The sequence below is a fragment of the Cherax quadricarinatus genome, chromosome 50, assembly GCF_038502225.1.
Source record: "Cherax quadricarinatus isolate ZL_2023a chromosome 50, ASM3850222v1, whole genome shotgun sequence".
Lineage (NCBI taxonomy): Eukaryota > Metazoa > Arthropoda > Malacostraca > Decapoda > Parastacidae > Cherax > Cherax quadricarinatus.
Genome location: NC_091341.1, coordinates 14,774,312 through 14,791,110, shown reverse-complemented (window position 1 = coordinate 14,791,110; position 16,799 = coordinate 14,774,312). Strand labels below are relative to the sequence as shown.

The window sequence follows — 16,799 nt, the reverse complement described above, 5'->3', positions numbered from 1 at the left end:
AGAGTGACCCCCAATTCCAGCTAGAGACAGGTACTACTGACCCCATGCAACTCAAACTAGGTGAATATTACTTGTGGCTGGCAGTGGAGTAACGTTGCGGGTCTGTCCTGTCCCAGAAGTTGAAGAAGTTTGATGCTTCTCGGTAATTTTTCCACTAACTTCCTGTATGCACTATAGTCTCTAGCTCTTCTAATTTTTTCACTCACTGTATTTACTGACACATCTATACATATCTATCTCCCTGGTCTTGAGTCGCACTTATTCTTCAAAATACCCCACTGCGTTATTATGGCAACACTATTTAGGCCTGACACAACCGTTCACCCTTCCAACGGCCCCCACTAAACACTCAGCCAATATTTCCTTTTTTTTTCTTTTCTGTGATCACTTATATTTCCTTTTTTTCGGGGCTTAAGTGATTATATGCACTCTTATGCGTGCACACGCCTATATCCCACACTCTATTCCTTATGGCACAGTCAGAAATTACCACCAAAACACGAGCTCAAACCGCGTGACTCCTCCACGAGTGTGTGTGTGTGTGTGTGTGTGTGTGTGTGTGTGTGTGTGTGTGTGTGTGTGTGTGTGTGTGTGTGTGTGTGTGTGTGTGTTTGTGTGTGTGTGTGTGTGTGTGTGTGTGTGTGTGTGTGTGTGTGTGAATGTGTGTGTGCGTGCGCGTGTGTGTACTTCCCTATTTGTGGTTGCAAGGGTCGATTCACAGCTCTTGGCCCCGTGTGTGTGAGTGTGTGTGTGTGTTCCATTTACCAACACGGGAGCCACGCACATGGACATCGTGAGTGCGTGTTTGAGTGTTAATAAAATGAGCAATAAAGTTTTTTGTAGGTGTCGAGGACCAAGATGACCCCTACCCAGGTGCTGAGTACCTGAGTACCTGAGAGTACCACCCACCTCATCCTCATCCTCCTCAGGTGCTGAGTACCTGAGAGTATCACCCACCTCATCCTCATCCTCCCCAGGTGCTGAGTACCTGAGAGTACCACCCACCTCACACTCATCCTCCCCAGGTGCTGAGTACCTGAGAGTACCACCCACCTCACCCTCATCCTTCCCAGGTGCTGAGTACCACCCACCTCATCCTTCCCAGGTGTTGAGTACCTGAGAGTACCACCCACCTCACCCTCATCCTCCCCAGGTGTTGAGTACCACCCACCTCATCCTTCCCAGGTGCTGAGTACCTGAGAGTACCACCCACCTCACCCTCATCCTCCCCAGGTGCTGTGTACCACCCACCTCATCCTTCCCAGGTGCTGAATACCTGAGAGTACCACCCACCTCATCCTTCCCAGGTGCTGAGTACCTGAGAGTATCACCCACCTCATCCTCATCCTCCCTAGGTGCTGAGTACCTGAGAGTACCACCCACCTCATCATCCACGGGATACTGAATACCTCCTTGAGTACCAGAAAGCACCATCCACCTGCTCTACCCCACCCAAGGTGAACCACCCACCTGCTCCACCTTGTTTAAGAAGGATAGAATCTACCTCGTAGTCCCACTGAAAGCACTGACCTCCAGCTACTGGTCCTGATATTCATCTGGCTACAATTAGAACTACAAAAAAGAGCCCAGAACGAAAGCAAGATTGAGCACTTATAGCAAACATTCTTTGAGGAACGTCACCTGTGACGTTCCCTGGGACACGTCTCCTGAAGCCCCAGTAAACATTCCTTGAAGAACGTCACCTGTGACGTTCCCTGGGCCACGTCTCCTAAACATTCTCTTCCATAATAACAAAGCAGTTATCTCGGTGCTCAGAGAGACGATGATCCAGGCTCTCTCTCATTCATTTTTAATGAGGATTTTAGATTAAGACTCTGTAAGGAGCGAGGTTGTGGCTTAACGCAAACCCAGCTAAGATTAATTTATAAGTTGATAGTCTTAGAGTATTTTTGTCGTGTGTGTTGGGGAGTGTTTCTGTCGTGTTTGGGGGGATGGTGTTTCTGTCGTGTGTGTGGGAGTACTTCTGTTGTGTGTGTATTTTACTCTTGTTTGGGGGTATTTCTGTAGTGGATGGGGGTGTTTTTGTCGTTAATGTAGGTGCTTTTGTCTTGTGTGTGGGTGTTTTTGTCGTTGATGTGGGTGTTTTTGTTTTGTATGTGGGTATTTTTGTCTTGTATGTGGGCGTTTTGGTCATTGATGTGTGTTTTTGTTGTGTGTATATGGAAGTGTTTTTGTCAGGTGGATCTGAGACATTTGCATGCATGAGATGTTTCGTTGTAAAGATTTTCTTGCGTTAATTACATGTTTTAAAAAACCGTCAAGTAAATGAAAGACACTTGTGTATCTTCACTGTGGAAACGTTTCGCCCATCAGTGGCTTTATCAATCCAATACCAAGTGGTGGAACATGTGAAGGAGTCTTGAGGCTGAGATGTGTTCAATCTTCCCTGATTAAAAAAAAAAACGCATGTGTAGACCCCTGGCTGTTTTCAAGAGGGAGATGGACAGGCACCTAAAATCAGTTCCTGACCAGCCGGGCTGTGGTTCGTACGTCGGTTTGCGTGGAACCAGCAGCAACATCCTGGTTGATCAAGTCCTGATCTACCGCGTGGCCTAGTCATGGACTGGGCCGCGGGGGCGTTGACCCCCGGAACACCCTCCAGATATGTACGGGGGAAGGTACTCGTATACTGAAAACATGAGAGGTGAAGCAGTTGGAGACGGCGTCACAGGTGGGCAGGGTCCACTAATGGAAGGAGGTCATCCCAGTAGGTTACTGAAGCGTTGGAGTTGTAGAATTCTCTGTGCTAAAATTCCACCAGGTTGGGATGTCAAATAGATATTATAAATGGTTTGGAAAGCCGACAAGTATCATACGTAGAGAACTTGAGGTGATCAGACCCGCAGCCTCGAGATGAGGCGTTTCATCCATGCTGAGGGACTGATCTCCTCCGAACACTTCATTATATCTTCTACCCTCCGCAATATTTTTTTTCTGTACTGGACTGATGAAGCCACTGGTTGGCAAAACGTCTCCAGATGTGCAATATGTGTAACACACGTTAGGCAAATGTCTTATTCAATCCCAGAAAAGCGGCAAGTATACGAATGAGAGAACTGTACAATACGAGTGAGACACATATGCAATACTCGTTAATCTTTAAATACGTTGTGTCTCATTCATGTGTTACACATGTGTCTCATTCATCAATAAAGATACCCAATTGTTACACGTGTGTCTCATTCATCAATAAAGTTACTACGTGTCTCATTCATCAATAAAGATACCATGTGAATATTAAAATGGTATAAAATACCGACAGGTTGTTAGGCAAGACACATGCAACAGTTAGGTATCTTTATTTTGAAACGTTTCGCCTACACAGTAGGCTTCTTCAGTCGAGTACAGAAAAGTTGGTAGGAGCAGAAGAGATGTGAAGACGATGTAATCAGTCTATCACCCTTGAAGACGTAGTTTTGAGGTGGTCAGTCCCTCAGCCTGAAGAAGAATATTTGTTCCATAGTCTGAAACAATGTTTCAGACTATGTGTCTCATTCATCAATAAAGATGCCATGTGTCTCATTCATCAATAAAGAAACCATGCATCTCATTCACCAATAGATACCACGTGTCTCATTAAATAAGATACCATGTGTCTCATTCATCAATATACCCAAGTGTCTCATTCATCTGTGTCAGTTTTCTTACCTATTTATATAACACTGCCTCAATTTTTTTTTATTCCGGACGTTTCGCTAGCTCTGAATTTACTGACGTTTCGGCAAATCCGTATGATTCATGCGGATTTGGCGATTGTTTTCGAAAATTTTAATACTAACGATGTTTCGCCCACTGTGGAAGTGAAACGCCCTGTATCGCCTAATTTTATTAATAGATGAGATAAACAGAAAAGATTTTGCCTACTTTTGTTCAGTTGTAATGTTACAACGGCTCGTGACGGAGTGAAACGTGACTTAATAACGGTCCAGGATGGAGCGAAACATCGCTTTGAGGTTTTTCCATGTGTAGATTATTTGAGAATTGTTCCAGCCAGGGTATTGTGACTTTGTTCCGGTCAGGGTATTGTGACTTGTTCCGGTCAGGGTATTGTGACTTGTTCCAGCCAGGGTATTGTGACTTGCTCCAGCCAGGGCATTGTGACTTGTTCCAGCCAGGGTATTGTGACTTGCTCCAGCCAGGGTATTGTGACTTGTTCCAGCCAGGGTATTGTGACTTTCTCCAGCCAGAGTATTGTGACTTGTTCCAGCCAGGGTATTGTGACTTGTTCCAGCCAGGGTATTGTGACTTGCTCCAGCCAGGGTATTGTGACTTGTTCCAGCCAGGGTATTGACTTGTTCCAGCCAGGGTATTGTGACTTGTTCCAGCCAGGGTATTGTGACTTGTTCCAGCCAGGGTATTGTGACTTGTTCCAGCCAGGGTATTGTGACTTGTTCCAGCCAGGGTATTGTGACTTGCTCCAGCCAGGGTATTGTGACTTGCTCCAGCCAGGGTATTGTGACTTGTTCCAGTCAGGGTATTGTGACTTGTTCCAGGCAGGGTATTGTGACTTGCTCCAGCCAGGGTATTGTGACTTGTTCCAGCCAGGGTATTGTGACTTGTTCCAGCCAGGATATTGTGACTTGCTCCAGCCAGGGTATTGTGACTTGTTCCAGTCAGGGTATTGTGACTTGCTCCAGCCAGGGTATTGTGACTTGTTCCGGTCAGGGCATTGTGACTTGTTCCAGCCAGGGTATTGTGACTTGCTCCAGCCAGGGTATTGTGACTTGCTCCGGCCAGGGTATTGTGACTTGCTCCGGCCAGGGCATTGTGACTTGCTCCGGCCAGGGTATTGTGACTTGTACCGGTCAGGGTATTGTGACTTGTTCCGGTCAGGGTATTGTGACTTGTTCCGGTCAGGGTATTGTGACTTGTTCCGGTCAGGGTATTGTGACTTGTTCCGGTCAGGGTATTGTGACTTGTTCTGGTCAGGGTACTGTGACTTGTTCCGGTCAGGGTACTGTGACTTGTTCCAGTCAGGGTATTGTGACGTGTTCTAGCCAGGGTATTGTGACGTGTTCTAGCCAGGGTATTGTGACGTGTTCTAGCCAGGGTATTGTGATGTGTTCTAGCCAGGGTATTGTGACGTGTTCTAGCCAGGGTATTGTGACGTGTTCCGGTCAGAGTATTGTGACTTGCTCCGGCCAGGGTATTGTGACTTGTTCTGGTCAGGGTATTGTGACTTGTTCCGGTCAGGGTATTGTGACTTGTTCCGGTCAGGGTATTGTGACTTGTTCCGGTCAGGGTATTGCGACTTGTTCCGGTCAGGGTATTGCGACTTGTTCCAGTCAGGGTATTGCGACTTGTTCCGGTCAGGGTATTGCGACTTGTTCCGGTCAGGGTATTGTGACTTGTTCCTGTCAGGGTATTGTGACTTGTTCCTGTCAGGGTATTGTGACTTGTTCCGGTCAGGGTATTGTGACTTGTTCTAGCCAGGGTATTGTGACATATTCTAGCCAGGGTATTGTGACGTGTTCTAGCCAGAGTATTGTGACGTGTTCTAGCCAGGGTATTGTGACGTGTTCTAGCCAGGGTATTGTGACGTGTTCTAGCCAGGGTATTGTGACATGTTCTAGCCAGGGTATTGTGAAGTGTTCTAGCCAGGGTATTGTGACGTTCTAGCCAGGGTATTGTGACGTGTTCTAGCCAGGGTATTGTGACTTGTTCCAGCCAGGGTATTGTGACGTGTTCTAGTCAGGGTATTGTGACGCTCTAGCCAGGGTATTGTGACTTGTTCCAGCCAGGGTATTGTGGCTGTTATTCTTCGAGAATCCTGTGTTAGTGGAGCTATTAATGGAAGGGTAACTATGCTAAACCTCTCCCGTTCAGATTATCCAGGTGACGCCACTTAACAGATCAAGCGCTTGCTGCGCAATGTCAGCTGTATCCTCCTATATCTTGTGCATCTTACATAATCGTGTGCATCGTGATATATCCTGTGCATCGCCAGGTACTCGGTCACCATTACTATCGCTTTAAGCACTATCACCACAATAACCATCAACCCAATCACCACCACAACGATTATCATCGGCACTACACCAGCACTACCATCATCGATAGTGTTGTGGTGTAGTAACCGTGTTGGACAGAAGACGCAGGGACAGCATTCCCCCAACATTCCACCAACATACCTCCAGCATACCTCCAACATACCAATTCATCGTCTCCATGTAGTGAGAGCTGGGGCAGGAGAGTGTGATTGTGGAGGTCAGGTTCCCACGGGGGCTGAAATGTAGCAGAAACGTTTTTGTAGTGGTAACGGAGGAAACGTGCCTGGAGAAACGTTGAGGGAATTTTTTTTTCTTCCGAAGCCGTTTTTGAAATTATTAGTCAGCATCCTCTCTTCCCCAGCTCCTTGGAGCGTGGCTAAATACACAGGCTACAGAACAAGCTTCCGTAGGGACAATGTTTCGCTCTGTGTAGAGCTTTATCAAGTCCATCATGGCAATAAAGCTGTACACAGAGCTAAGCGTTGTTCCAAACGTGAGCATTCTCTTCGCAGTTCGTCTGCAGAAAGCTCATCGGATCTCTGAGGCGTGTTGTGGAGCTCCACCTCCAACTGTACTCTACCTCCTAACCCTGCTAGAAATGTTGAGGTCCAGCTACTGGTCCCACTACTAGCCTTGCTGTGTTCTACAGATATCTGAGTTCTCCCATCACTTGACACACAGGACAGTAGCTTTAAATCTTTTGTCAATCAAGAAAGCCATTTTTTTCGTTTGTTTACCAGTTTAATTTTATAAAACACGCCCCCCCCCCAAAAAAAAAAAAAAAAAAAGCTCAAAGAAGAAAGGTTAATTCTGCACATTTATACCCAGGGGTGATTTTTTTTACACAAATCAATTTTACAGGCTCTTTTCAAAGCCCCTTTCTTATCTGGTCTTTCTGTTCTGTTGTTAATAGTCACATGAATGTTTTCCTGCCGGATTTCCTCAGCGTCGGACTGTTTGACCAATAAGACGCCTGTCATCCCCACAGGGGTTGAGTCTCAGCTCTTGGACAAGTATCGTTGGTTCCTGGCTTCTTGGGCCCAATGTATATCCTGCCTATTCTTGAAACTGTGTGTGGTGTTTGCCTCCTCCGCCGCCTCATCCAGCTCGTCTTAATTACCAATTGAGTGTGAAGAATGTGTATGTGTGTGTGTGTGTGTGTGTGTGTGTGTGTGTGTGTGTGTGCGTGTGTGTGAGGTGACACAAGTTACATATTTGTGGTGTGGGTGGAGAGTGGGTGTACACACACACATCCGCCCCTGCAGGTGTGTAGACACGGGACAGAGTAACACAAACACTAGTTGATAAACACTACACTCTGCTAGCAACACCTCCCTCGTCCCTCACCCCTCAATTAAGAGATAAATGAACAAGAATGTTATTAGGGCAATCACGCCGCGACGAAACACATTTACAAGGCAGATTTTACCTCTGATACTAATGGAATTCCCCCAGGCGTCTTGCCTGATGCCCAACGAATTTCACACTTCCGGGAATGATCATTTTTGTCCTTTGACCTACTGAAGATTTAGTGTACAGTGTTGAATGAAAGTGTGGGCGTGTTTGTGGGCCCGGTAGATACAGCGAAGTTTAAAAGGAGTTTCTCAAGGGTGTGTTTAGCGTGCGCTAGATGGCAACACTGGTCAGCTGGTAATAACATTCGTTGCGGTTGTTTAGTGGTCGCTGATGGTCGTTTGCTTCCGCGGGTTCCGCGGTCGCTGGCTGGCTGGCTTGCTCGTCGCGGTCGGTCGTCCGGCAGCGGGTGTTGTCCAGGGTGGGTCGCTCCCTCCCTCACGGTGTACTGTTCTTGTTAAAACTTGTTCTTTTGTACTGTTATTTACTGCTCTTAGCTGTAATTCTTTTTTACTGTTCTTGTTAAAAGCTGTTATTGTTTGTTGCTGTTGCCGTTCTGTTCTTCACTGTTATTCTTGTTGAATGTTCTTGTTAAAACTTTTTCTGTCTTGCCGTTGTTCTTGATTACCGTTGTTTGTTCTTGTTAATACCTGTTCTTACTGTTGTTCTTGTTTACATGTTATGTTTATTGTTCTTGTTAATACTTGTTCTTGCTTACTGTTATGTTTATTGTTCTCGTTCTTGTTTATGTTTAGTCTGGGAGTCAGATTCAGCTGCCCACATGAATATATTCGTATATACAATTTATTAACATATTTTATGCATATGTATGTGTAATGTTTATTTGTATATGTGTGTGTACATACAGATTGTGTCATTTCATGCTTGCGTGCGTGTGTGCAGTCATGTGTGCATCTGTGTGTGCTATCATGTACGTGTATGTAAGCAGTCATGAATGTACGCGTGTGAGCAACTGTGTGTGAGTGCGTGCATTCATGTATCTGAAGCCTGCGTACTCTTGTATGCATGTGCGTGCCTTCATTCGTGTATGTGCATGTGTAATATGTATGTATGCGTATGTAGTCGTGTGTGTGTGTTTTTGTATGAAGGTAATTTCATATATTTATGTTTCTGTAGCTACAGTAATTATCCCAGTAATTATTTCATTAAATTATATTAATAAATAAACACACACACACATATATATATATATATATATATATATATATATATATATATATATATATATATATATATATATATATATATATATATATATATATATATATATATATATGTATAACGTATACAATTTTGGTCTATAAAGTTTTTCATGGGTTAATTATTCATCCAAATATATATTATTTCAGAGATATATTTTTTTAAATAACGCCACGTTTAATCTGTCTAATAATGTCAATATTTTATCACAGTCTATATTTTAGATTCCATTATCAATCTTCTGCATTTCCTCAATTTATTCAAGTCTTGTAGGGGTTTACAGTCTTTTTCTTTTATTGAATTTTTGAAAGGGATTTTTGCATAATCTACATCCATACAGTTAAGTCGTTTATGTCAGTTAAAATTATTACTGGGGCGAGTACAAGTGCTTGTGGCACCCCAGTGGTGAGAGCTTCCCACCAGGACAATCTTCCGATTTTCCTCTCAGTCTTATGTCTGTTGAAACAGTTTGCCTTTTATTTCGCGTGTTTTATATGTTAAAATTAGTCTCATCTTCAGATGTTATACAAGGTACTGTAACCAGTGTGTGTGTGTGTGTGTGTGTGTGTGTACTCACCTATTTATGGTTACAGGGGTCGATACATAGCACCTGGCCCCGCTTCTTCACTGATCGCTACTAGGCCCTCTCCCTGCTCCATGAGCTTTATCATACCTCGTCTTAGACCTGTGTGTACTCACCTATTTGTACTCACCTATTTGTGGTTGCAGGGGTCGAGTCCTAGCTCCTGGCCCCGCCTCTTCACCGGTTGCTACTAGGCCCTCTCTCTCCCCGCTCCATGAAATTTATCAAACCTCGTCTTAAAACTGTGTATGGTTCCTGCCTCCACTACGTCATTTTCTAGGCTATTCCACTGCCTTACAACTCTATGACTGAAGAAATACTTCCTACTATCTCTCTGACTCATTTGTGTCTTCAACTTCCAATTGTGGCCTCTTGTTTCTGTGTCCCCTCCCTGGAACATCCTGTCTTTGTCCACCTTGTCTATTCCACGCAGTATTTTATATGTCGTTATCATGTCTCCCCTGACCCTCCTGTCCTCCAGTGTGGTCAGTGTGGTCCAGTGTGTGTGTGTTTGGGTGGGTGGGGGTGTATGTTTGTGTACCCCTGAGTAGTATCGTACTATGTCATAACTACGTCTACAAAGGTCTCTTACTAACTGGACACCTTTGGTTTGTCTTGCACAGGCTAGGTCATGAAGGGGTACAGGTCCACCTCCCACCCGGGTATCCCAAAAAGTACCACAAGATGCCCACCTTCCAAGACAGCTACGCCTCCCTCTACCCGGGGTACCCTTCCAGCTGGGAGGAGACAGTACCACAGTACCCACAGCATCACCCAGAGTACCTGGCCTCGGACCACAACTACCACAGCAGCGCCTACCACAGGGAACACACCTTCAGTAGTCTGCACAGCGGCCGCTCTTCCGGGAACGCCATCGGCTATCCCTTGGATGATATCTCGAATATCCGATACCCGGAGAACCCGGTGGTCGGTTATCCGAATTACGGATACCCGGTGATGGGTTCGTCGCCCAACGATGTAGTGAACCGGACGTTCGTACCGCCGTGGGACGCCAGTATCTGGGACCAGCCGTTGGATCCCGACGTGTGCCGCACCCTGGCTGGACTCAGTCGTCCCCAGCTACACATCTGTACACGGTCAGTCTTGGGCTCTTGATCCAAGGAATCAGAGCCAATCCTTCTTCCTTGTCTTCGCATTTAACTTTTTTTACCCCATTTCCCTGGTGCTACATGACCCATACAGGTTTGGTGCTTCTCTATGACTATAGTAATAATACAATTATTATTATTATTGTAATTATTTTTTTTACACACCAGCCATCTCCCACAGAGATAGAATAACTCCCCTATAAAAAAAAGCACCTTCACCATCATTCATTCAATAGCTACTTGCCACGCCTTGAGAGGAATCTTTAGACGACGTTTCGGTAAATAGTGGGCCATTATCAGGTCACAGCTGAGCGAGAAAAAGAAGAGAAGGCTTTCTAACACGTTCATAGCTGAATGAGACTAACTCATGGCTTCCTTGCCTTGATATACACACCCTTCTGTTACAGGCTCTTGTTTTCACATCTATCGCAAACCATCGTATGGTGGCAAGTATATTCACTACTTGTTACCATACTAAGGAAAGTCTTATTCTCTCTTCTCTCTCCTTGTTGATGAGGTATATTAACTACGCCTGGCTGTTAAGTGTTGGTTCATGAGAGGATTCATGAGAGAAGTTCATGTGAGGGTTCATGTGAGGGTTCATGTGAGGTTCATGTGAGGGTTCATGTGAGGGTTCATGTCGGGGGTCCATATAAGGGTTTATGTGAATCAGGGTCATATGAGGGCTTGTGTTAAGGTTCGAATGAGGACTTATGTTAAGGTTCGAATGAGGACTTATGTTAAGGTTCGAATGAGGACTTATGTTAAGGTTCGAATGAGGACTTATGTTAAGGTTCGAATGAGGACTTATGTTAAAGGTTCGAATGAGGACTTATGTTAAGGTTCATTTGAGAGTTCATGCGAGGCTTTACATGACTATAAATTGTCTCGTTCTGTCTACACTAATGAACAAAAAAAATAAATTTGATAGCAATATTCTTCGGACATCAAGACTCCTTCCTCTGTCATTCCTTCTTGCCCACCTAGACACGCTCATTCCTCCCATTCTGATACCCTCCTGCCCAACTAGATACGTTCCTTCCTCCCACTGTCATACCCTCCTTCCCACCTAGATACGTTCCTTCCTCCCACTGCCATACTCTCCTGCCCACCTAGATACGCTCATTCCTCCCACTGTCATACCCTCCTCCCCACCTAGACACGCTCATTCCTCCCATTCTGATACCCTCCTGCCCACCTAGATACGTTCCTTCCTCCCACTGTCATGCCCTCCTGCCCACCTAGATACGTTCCTTCCTCCCACTGCCATACCCTCCTGCCCACCTAGATACGTTCCTTCCTCCCACTGCCATACCCTCCTGCCCACCTAGATACGCTCATTCCTCCCACTGTCATACCCTCCTGCCCACCTAGACACGCTCATTCCTCCCACTCACATACCCTCCTGCCCACCTAGAAACGCTCATTCTCCCCACTGACATTCCCTCCTGCCCACCTAGACACGCTCATTCCTCCCACTGTCATTCCCTCCTGCCCACCTAGACACGCTCATTCCTCCCACTGTCATACCCTCCTGCCCACCTGGGCACGCGGAAACATGCCAATAATAACATACGATTATTAATACCCAAACATAATTTAATAGTCAGCGCGTGCCCATCGCTGGGCAGGCTGCGTGCACTTCATACCCTTATTAAGGTTCTAACCACATATGTCCTCATGAGCTGGAGCTCTGTGTGGTCCATGTAGTCGTCAACCTTCAAGCTTGTCTTCCTTATTTAGCTACTTGCCTTATTTGTCCTTGCTTTAAAACCTTCACACACCGTGTCGGACCGACGTCAAACCCCTCATTTTTTTCTTTAAAGATAGCCTCAGAATGATCTTCAACTGGATAGAGAATAGAGCTAGCGTTTAAGAATACTATTTTGTGTGTATGGTGCTCTGGAACTTAGTATTCTGACCGCCTGCTCATTAATGAAATAGTGAGTCCAGGGGGTGTGTTGCTCCCAGGGGTGCCAGACCTCCCCCACTAGCCTCTAGTCTCCATGCCATCCCTCTCATTCAATGGAATACACTCATCATCAATACTATCCACACACTGGCAAGGCCTGCTGCTTGAGTTATCACATGAAGGATACTCTCGGAGACTTTGTTTACGAAGATAAAATAAAAACGTAGATATAGTTGTGGTGGTGGTGATACCAGTAGTGATAGTGGTGGGGAGGGTAGCGGGGTGTTAATGTGGCGGTGCTTTTGAAGTAGCAGTAGTGGTGGTGGTGGTGGTGGTAGTGGTGGTGGTTTTAGTTTGTCAGTAAACCGGAAAGTGTCTACTGACGCTGTTCTTTGCGAAATGACAAATCACTCAGTGATTAAGTAACTGCACTCATTGCATTGTATTTTTAACTTTTGGTTTGATAAGCCAAACACAAACACACCTGACTGTGTGAGTCGCTAAAAAGAATAGAAATGGAAATACCCCCTCCCCCCAAAAAAAAGCAATGGAAGTAAAATAAAAGGTTAAGCGCTGATTGTTGATGACACAAGGAACAAAATGGATGAGGAATGAGAGAAGACAATGAACATGTCTCGTGAGAAAACCAAAGGATATGCTCAAGAGATCAGTAAGGAAAACAAGAAACAAGAGAAAATCATGACCGCAGGTGAAGTGCCCAGAGACTGGAGAAGGATGCGAAAAAGCTAAAACAGCTCAAACGAATGAGAGGAAGAGAAGGAGGGAAGAAGGGAGGGGCAGTGACAATGAGGGAGAATACAAAAAGGGATGAAAAGAAAGCAAAAAAGGGGACAGAGAATGAAAGACGTGTGGAGATCGACGGGAAAGACAGCAGAGGACTTCGAAGTCCACTCCGAGGTTATCTGCTGAGACCTATTTAATTTACCTAGATTAAGAGCTATTATCTATTATCTGTGTGTGCAAGTCAAGAATAAAAAAGCAGGAAACCGATAAAAAGTAACATAAGAGGCAAGTTAAATGGCGACCAATAAGCCAATCTGGACTGAAAAACAACGATATGAGGAAAGAGGATAATTGATGATCTGCGGTCTTCAGGAGGAAGAGGACGAGACAGGAAAACAATTGAAAGAGAGATCAGAGACTGAATTGAAGGGAGAAGATGACTGGTGACCAATACGGGTTTTATGCTTGTTTTAAATAATGATAATCACAATAATAATTATTAGAAGACTAATAATAATAATAATTTGAAGACTAAGAAGAAATATGAGAAGTACTGCAGATGTTTTAGTTTAAGAGACTAGAAAAACACTTCATTTTCATAGACAACGACCAATTAAGGTGAGTCTTCTGGTAGATACACCATGAGACAGGATCCTGTGTCTGAAAGCATGATTGAGGAAAACACCTTGATCTTCACATATATACTTCGATCGAGCACAAGAGGAGAGGGAATAGATGAGGATACCGAATAAAGCATCGGCGCTCAAAGAAGAAACAGGGAGGGAATTTAAAAGGGCGTAATCAAGGGAGGTTAAACTCGACCAGAATAATTCCCTGAGCGGCCCTAAGCAACCCCACCTCAAGACCCACTCGTCCCTGCCTCAAGCACAATAAATGAAGATCAGCCTTCAAGTTGACTGATTGTTTTGGTAAAACACTTGACAGAATATTTCTTAATCAACTACACTATATAATCAAACAATAAGTCTTGTCTCATCTCTATGGTTTTTTGAACAGAAAAATGTGCAGGATTGTATTACCACCTTTCTAACAGATTTGGTATCCTTCATGAACTAACCAAAATGAATATTCGTGGTGACCTACTCAACTGGATAATAGGTTATCTATACACAACCAGCAAATAGGAAAGAGGAGCTTACGATGTTTCGGTCCGACTTGGACCATTTACAAAGTCACACTGGTTATCTGTTAAATAGAATATCAAGTGTTCTATACCAAGGAATCTAAAGGCATATGTCTAGGTACACAACAGGGAGTTCTCAGTCCAATGCTATTTAATATCCTCATTAATGCTCTCCTAAATGTTCTACCCACTTCACCTAAACTTATAATTATAAGCTATGTTGATGACATGATCCCTATAACAGGACACAAGAAAATGGGTACCATTCTTAATGAAGTTCAAATATGTAATCAACCAGGCCTCGCCATATCTTCATGCCCCACCCTTCTCTGCGCAGGGTAAAAACATCAACAATGTTCAATCTTAGATTTAACTTGGTGTAGACGTAACCTTCAGTAAATCCACCGTACCACCACTAAATAAGAATGCAACGACGGGCTAAATGATCTCAAGAGTTGTTGGCTACAGCCCAACTTTGTTGCTAATGTAAGAATAATGAGAATGATATACACAGCCTATATTAGATCCTTAATTGATTATGCTGCGCTCATGTTAATGTTGGTTAAGGAAAATTTTCTCCGGCCCTTGGAGCTAATGTAAACGAAGCCCTCAGAACTATTCTTGGTTGTCCTAAGACTAAGTCTTTAATATGGAGAAGGAACTCGGGTTCCTAGTCTCAGTGGTAGGATAAATGAGATTAAAAATATAATTGATATTAAATATTTTTTTTCTTGTGGTTCTATAATTTAAACTAAGTAAATACAGCTAGGTTAGCGTGCTCGCACACACACACACACACACACACACACACACACACACACACACACACACACACACACACACACACACACACACACACACAGAGCTGGTCTCAGGAAGACATCTCATCACTTGGCATTCTGGAGGTGTACATAGAATAGGCACTAATTAAGAAGCTCTGGATGCAGGAGTGGGGAGGGAGGGTCAAAGAGGGTTGTTGCTGCACACCATTCCTATTGTTGATTATGCAAGTGGCAGCGTGCAGCCATAAACATGAGCTACGGTGCTTTCATCTTCGTCTGGCAGAAATTAAGGAGCACACTCGATACGACTCTTATTAGATCCCTTGAACACAGTTATCAAGGTCCTTAATGACGCCGCAGTGTCACCGCAGGAAGAAATGTGCTCTGACTGAAACTTCAGGATATGGATCTGAACGCCGTGCTGTCACAAGAGTCAAGTAAAGAGGTCTGTGCAAATATTTAAGATATGTTCCATTCCTTTCAACTTGTCTGCGTCATATAGCTGTTTTACGACAAGGGACACTCTTCACAACATTGGAACATTTCCCTCTGTTTAGATCTTATGGTAAAAGTCTACACAGAGCGAAACGTTATCCTTGTAAAATCTTGTTCTGCTAAGCAGAGAAAGCTTGAATTGTGGCAACGATTCGCTCATTTATAAGACCTCAAACACGACCTTGAAGACCCATACCAGTCAGTGCGAGATACCGTAAGCACGACCTTCAAGACACATCATGATATATACCTCTCAGAATGTAAGGCCATCATAAGCACAACCTTCAAGACCCCTCATGATCCATATCTTTCAGAATGTAAGACCACCATAAGCACAACCTTCAAGACCATCCCCCATGATCCACATCTTTCAGAGTGTAAGACCACTATAACCACTACCTTCAAGACCCCTCATGATCCATACCTCTCAAGTTTTATTACGACCACGCAAGCACGGCTCTCAAGACCCTAATTATACATGCTTATCAGATTATACGACCACCTCAAACTCCATCTGTCTATCTGTTAAGGAAATACCATGGATATTATCAATTAAGCTGCTTGGGTAATACAGTATTGCTTATTGAGATCTAATACCAGCGGGAAAAAATATCCAGTACGTTCATCTCAGGTAATTAACATTACCAACCCAATTAACCGCAAACTGAAGGCTTATTTATATGTATATTATCTTGTGTGTTACGTTTTATTTTCTCTCGTGTGTTACGTTTTATATATACACTCTCGTTACACATGCATCCTCTCGTGTGTTGTTACATATGTATCCTCTCTTGTGTTACGTTACACACGTTTCGCCAGCCAGTGGCTGGCGAAACGTTTCCAGAATAGATTTCCAAGTGTCTTATTTATCATATTGTCGGTTTTTTAAACCATTTATTTAAAGAATGATCGTGCACACTGTGCACCTTGCCGTGACTGATGACATATCAAGGAAGACTTTTTAAACCTTGCGAGGGCAAAAATGAAGGCTATATCTGATGATTTCGAAAAGAGATTTGCATATTTAGACAAACTGAAGCCCAGTCACCCCTTATTTAACTCTCTCATGGAGGCTACAGTCGAGGCACCAGTTACTCAGCATAAACTGTTTACCTGGAGAGAGTTCCGGGGGTCAACGCCCCCGCGGCCCGGTCTGTGACCAGGCCTCCTGGTGGATCAGAGCTTGATCAACCAGGCTGTTACTGCTGGCTGCACGCAAACCAACGTACGAGCCACAGCCCGGCTGGTCAGGAACCGACTTTAGGCACTTGTCCAGTGCCAGCTTGAAGACTGCCAGGGGTCTGTTGGTAATCCCCCTTATGTATGCTGGGAGGCAGTTGAACAGTCTCGGGCCCCTGACACTTATTGTATGGTCTCTTAACGTGCTAGTGACACCCCTGCTTTTCATTGGGGGGATGTTGCATCGTCTGCCAATCCTTTTGCTT

General features: G+C 44.4%; 1 protein-coding gene across 1 annotated transcript in view; it reads left to right on the top strand.

Moving 5' to 3' along the window:
- The window catches only part of LOC128695473 (protein Wnt-4-like), a 90,917-nt gene that overhangs the window by 27,893 nt on the left and 46,225 nt on the right, over nt 1–16,799 (top strand). Inside the window, exon 2 of the mRNA XM_053786133.2 lies at nt 9,792–10,265. Coding sequence (XP_053642108.1) covers nt 9,792–10,265 — 474 coding nt within the window. The remainder of the gene's footprint in view (nt 1–9,791; nt 10,266–16,799) is intronic.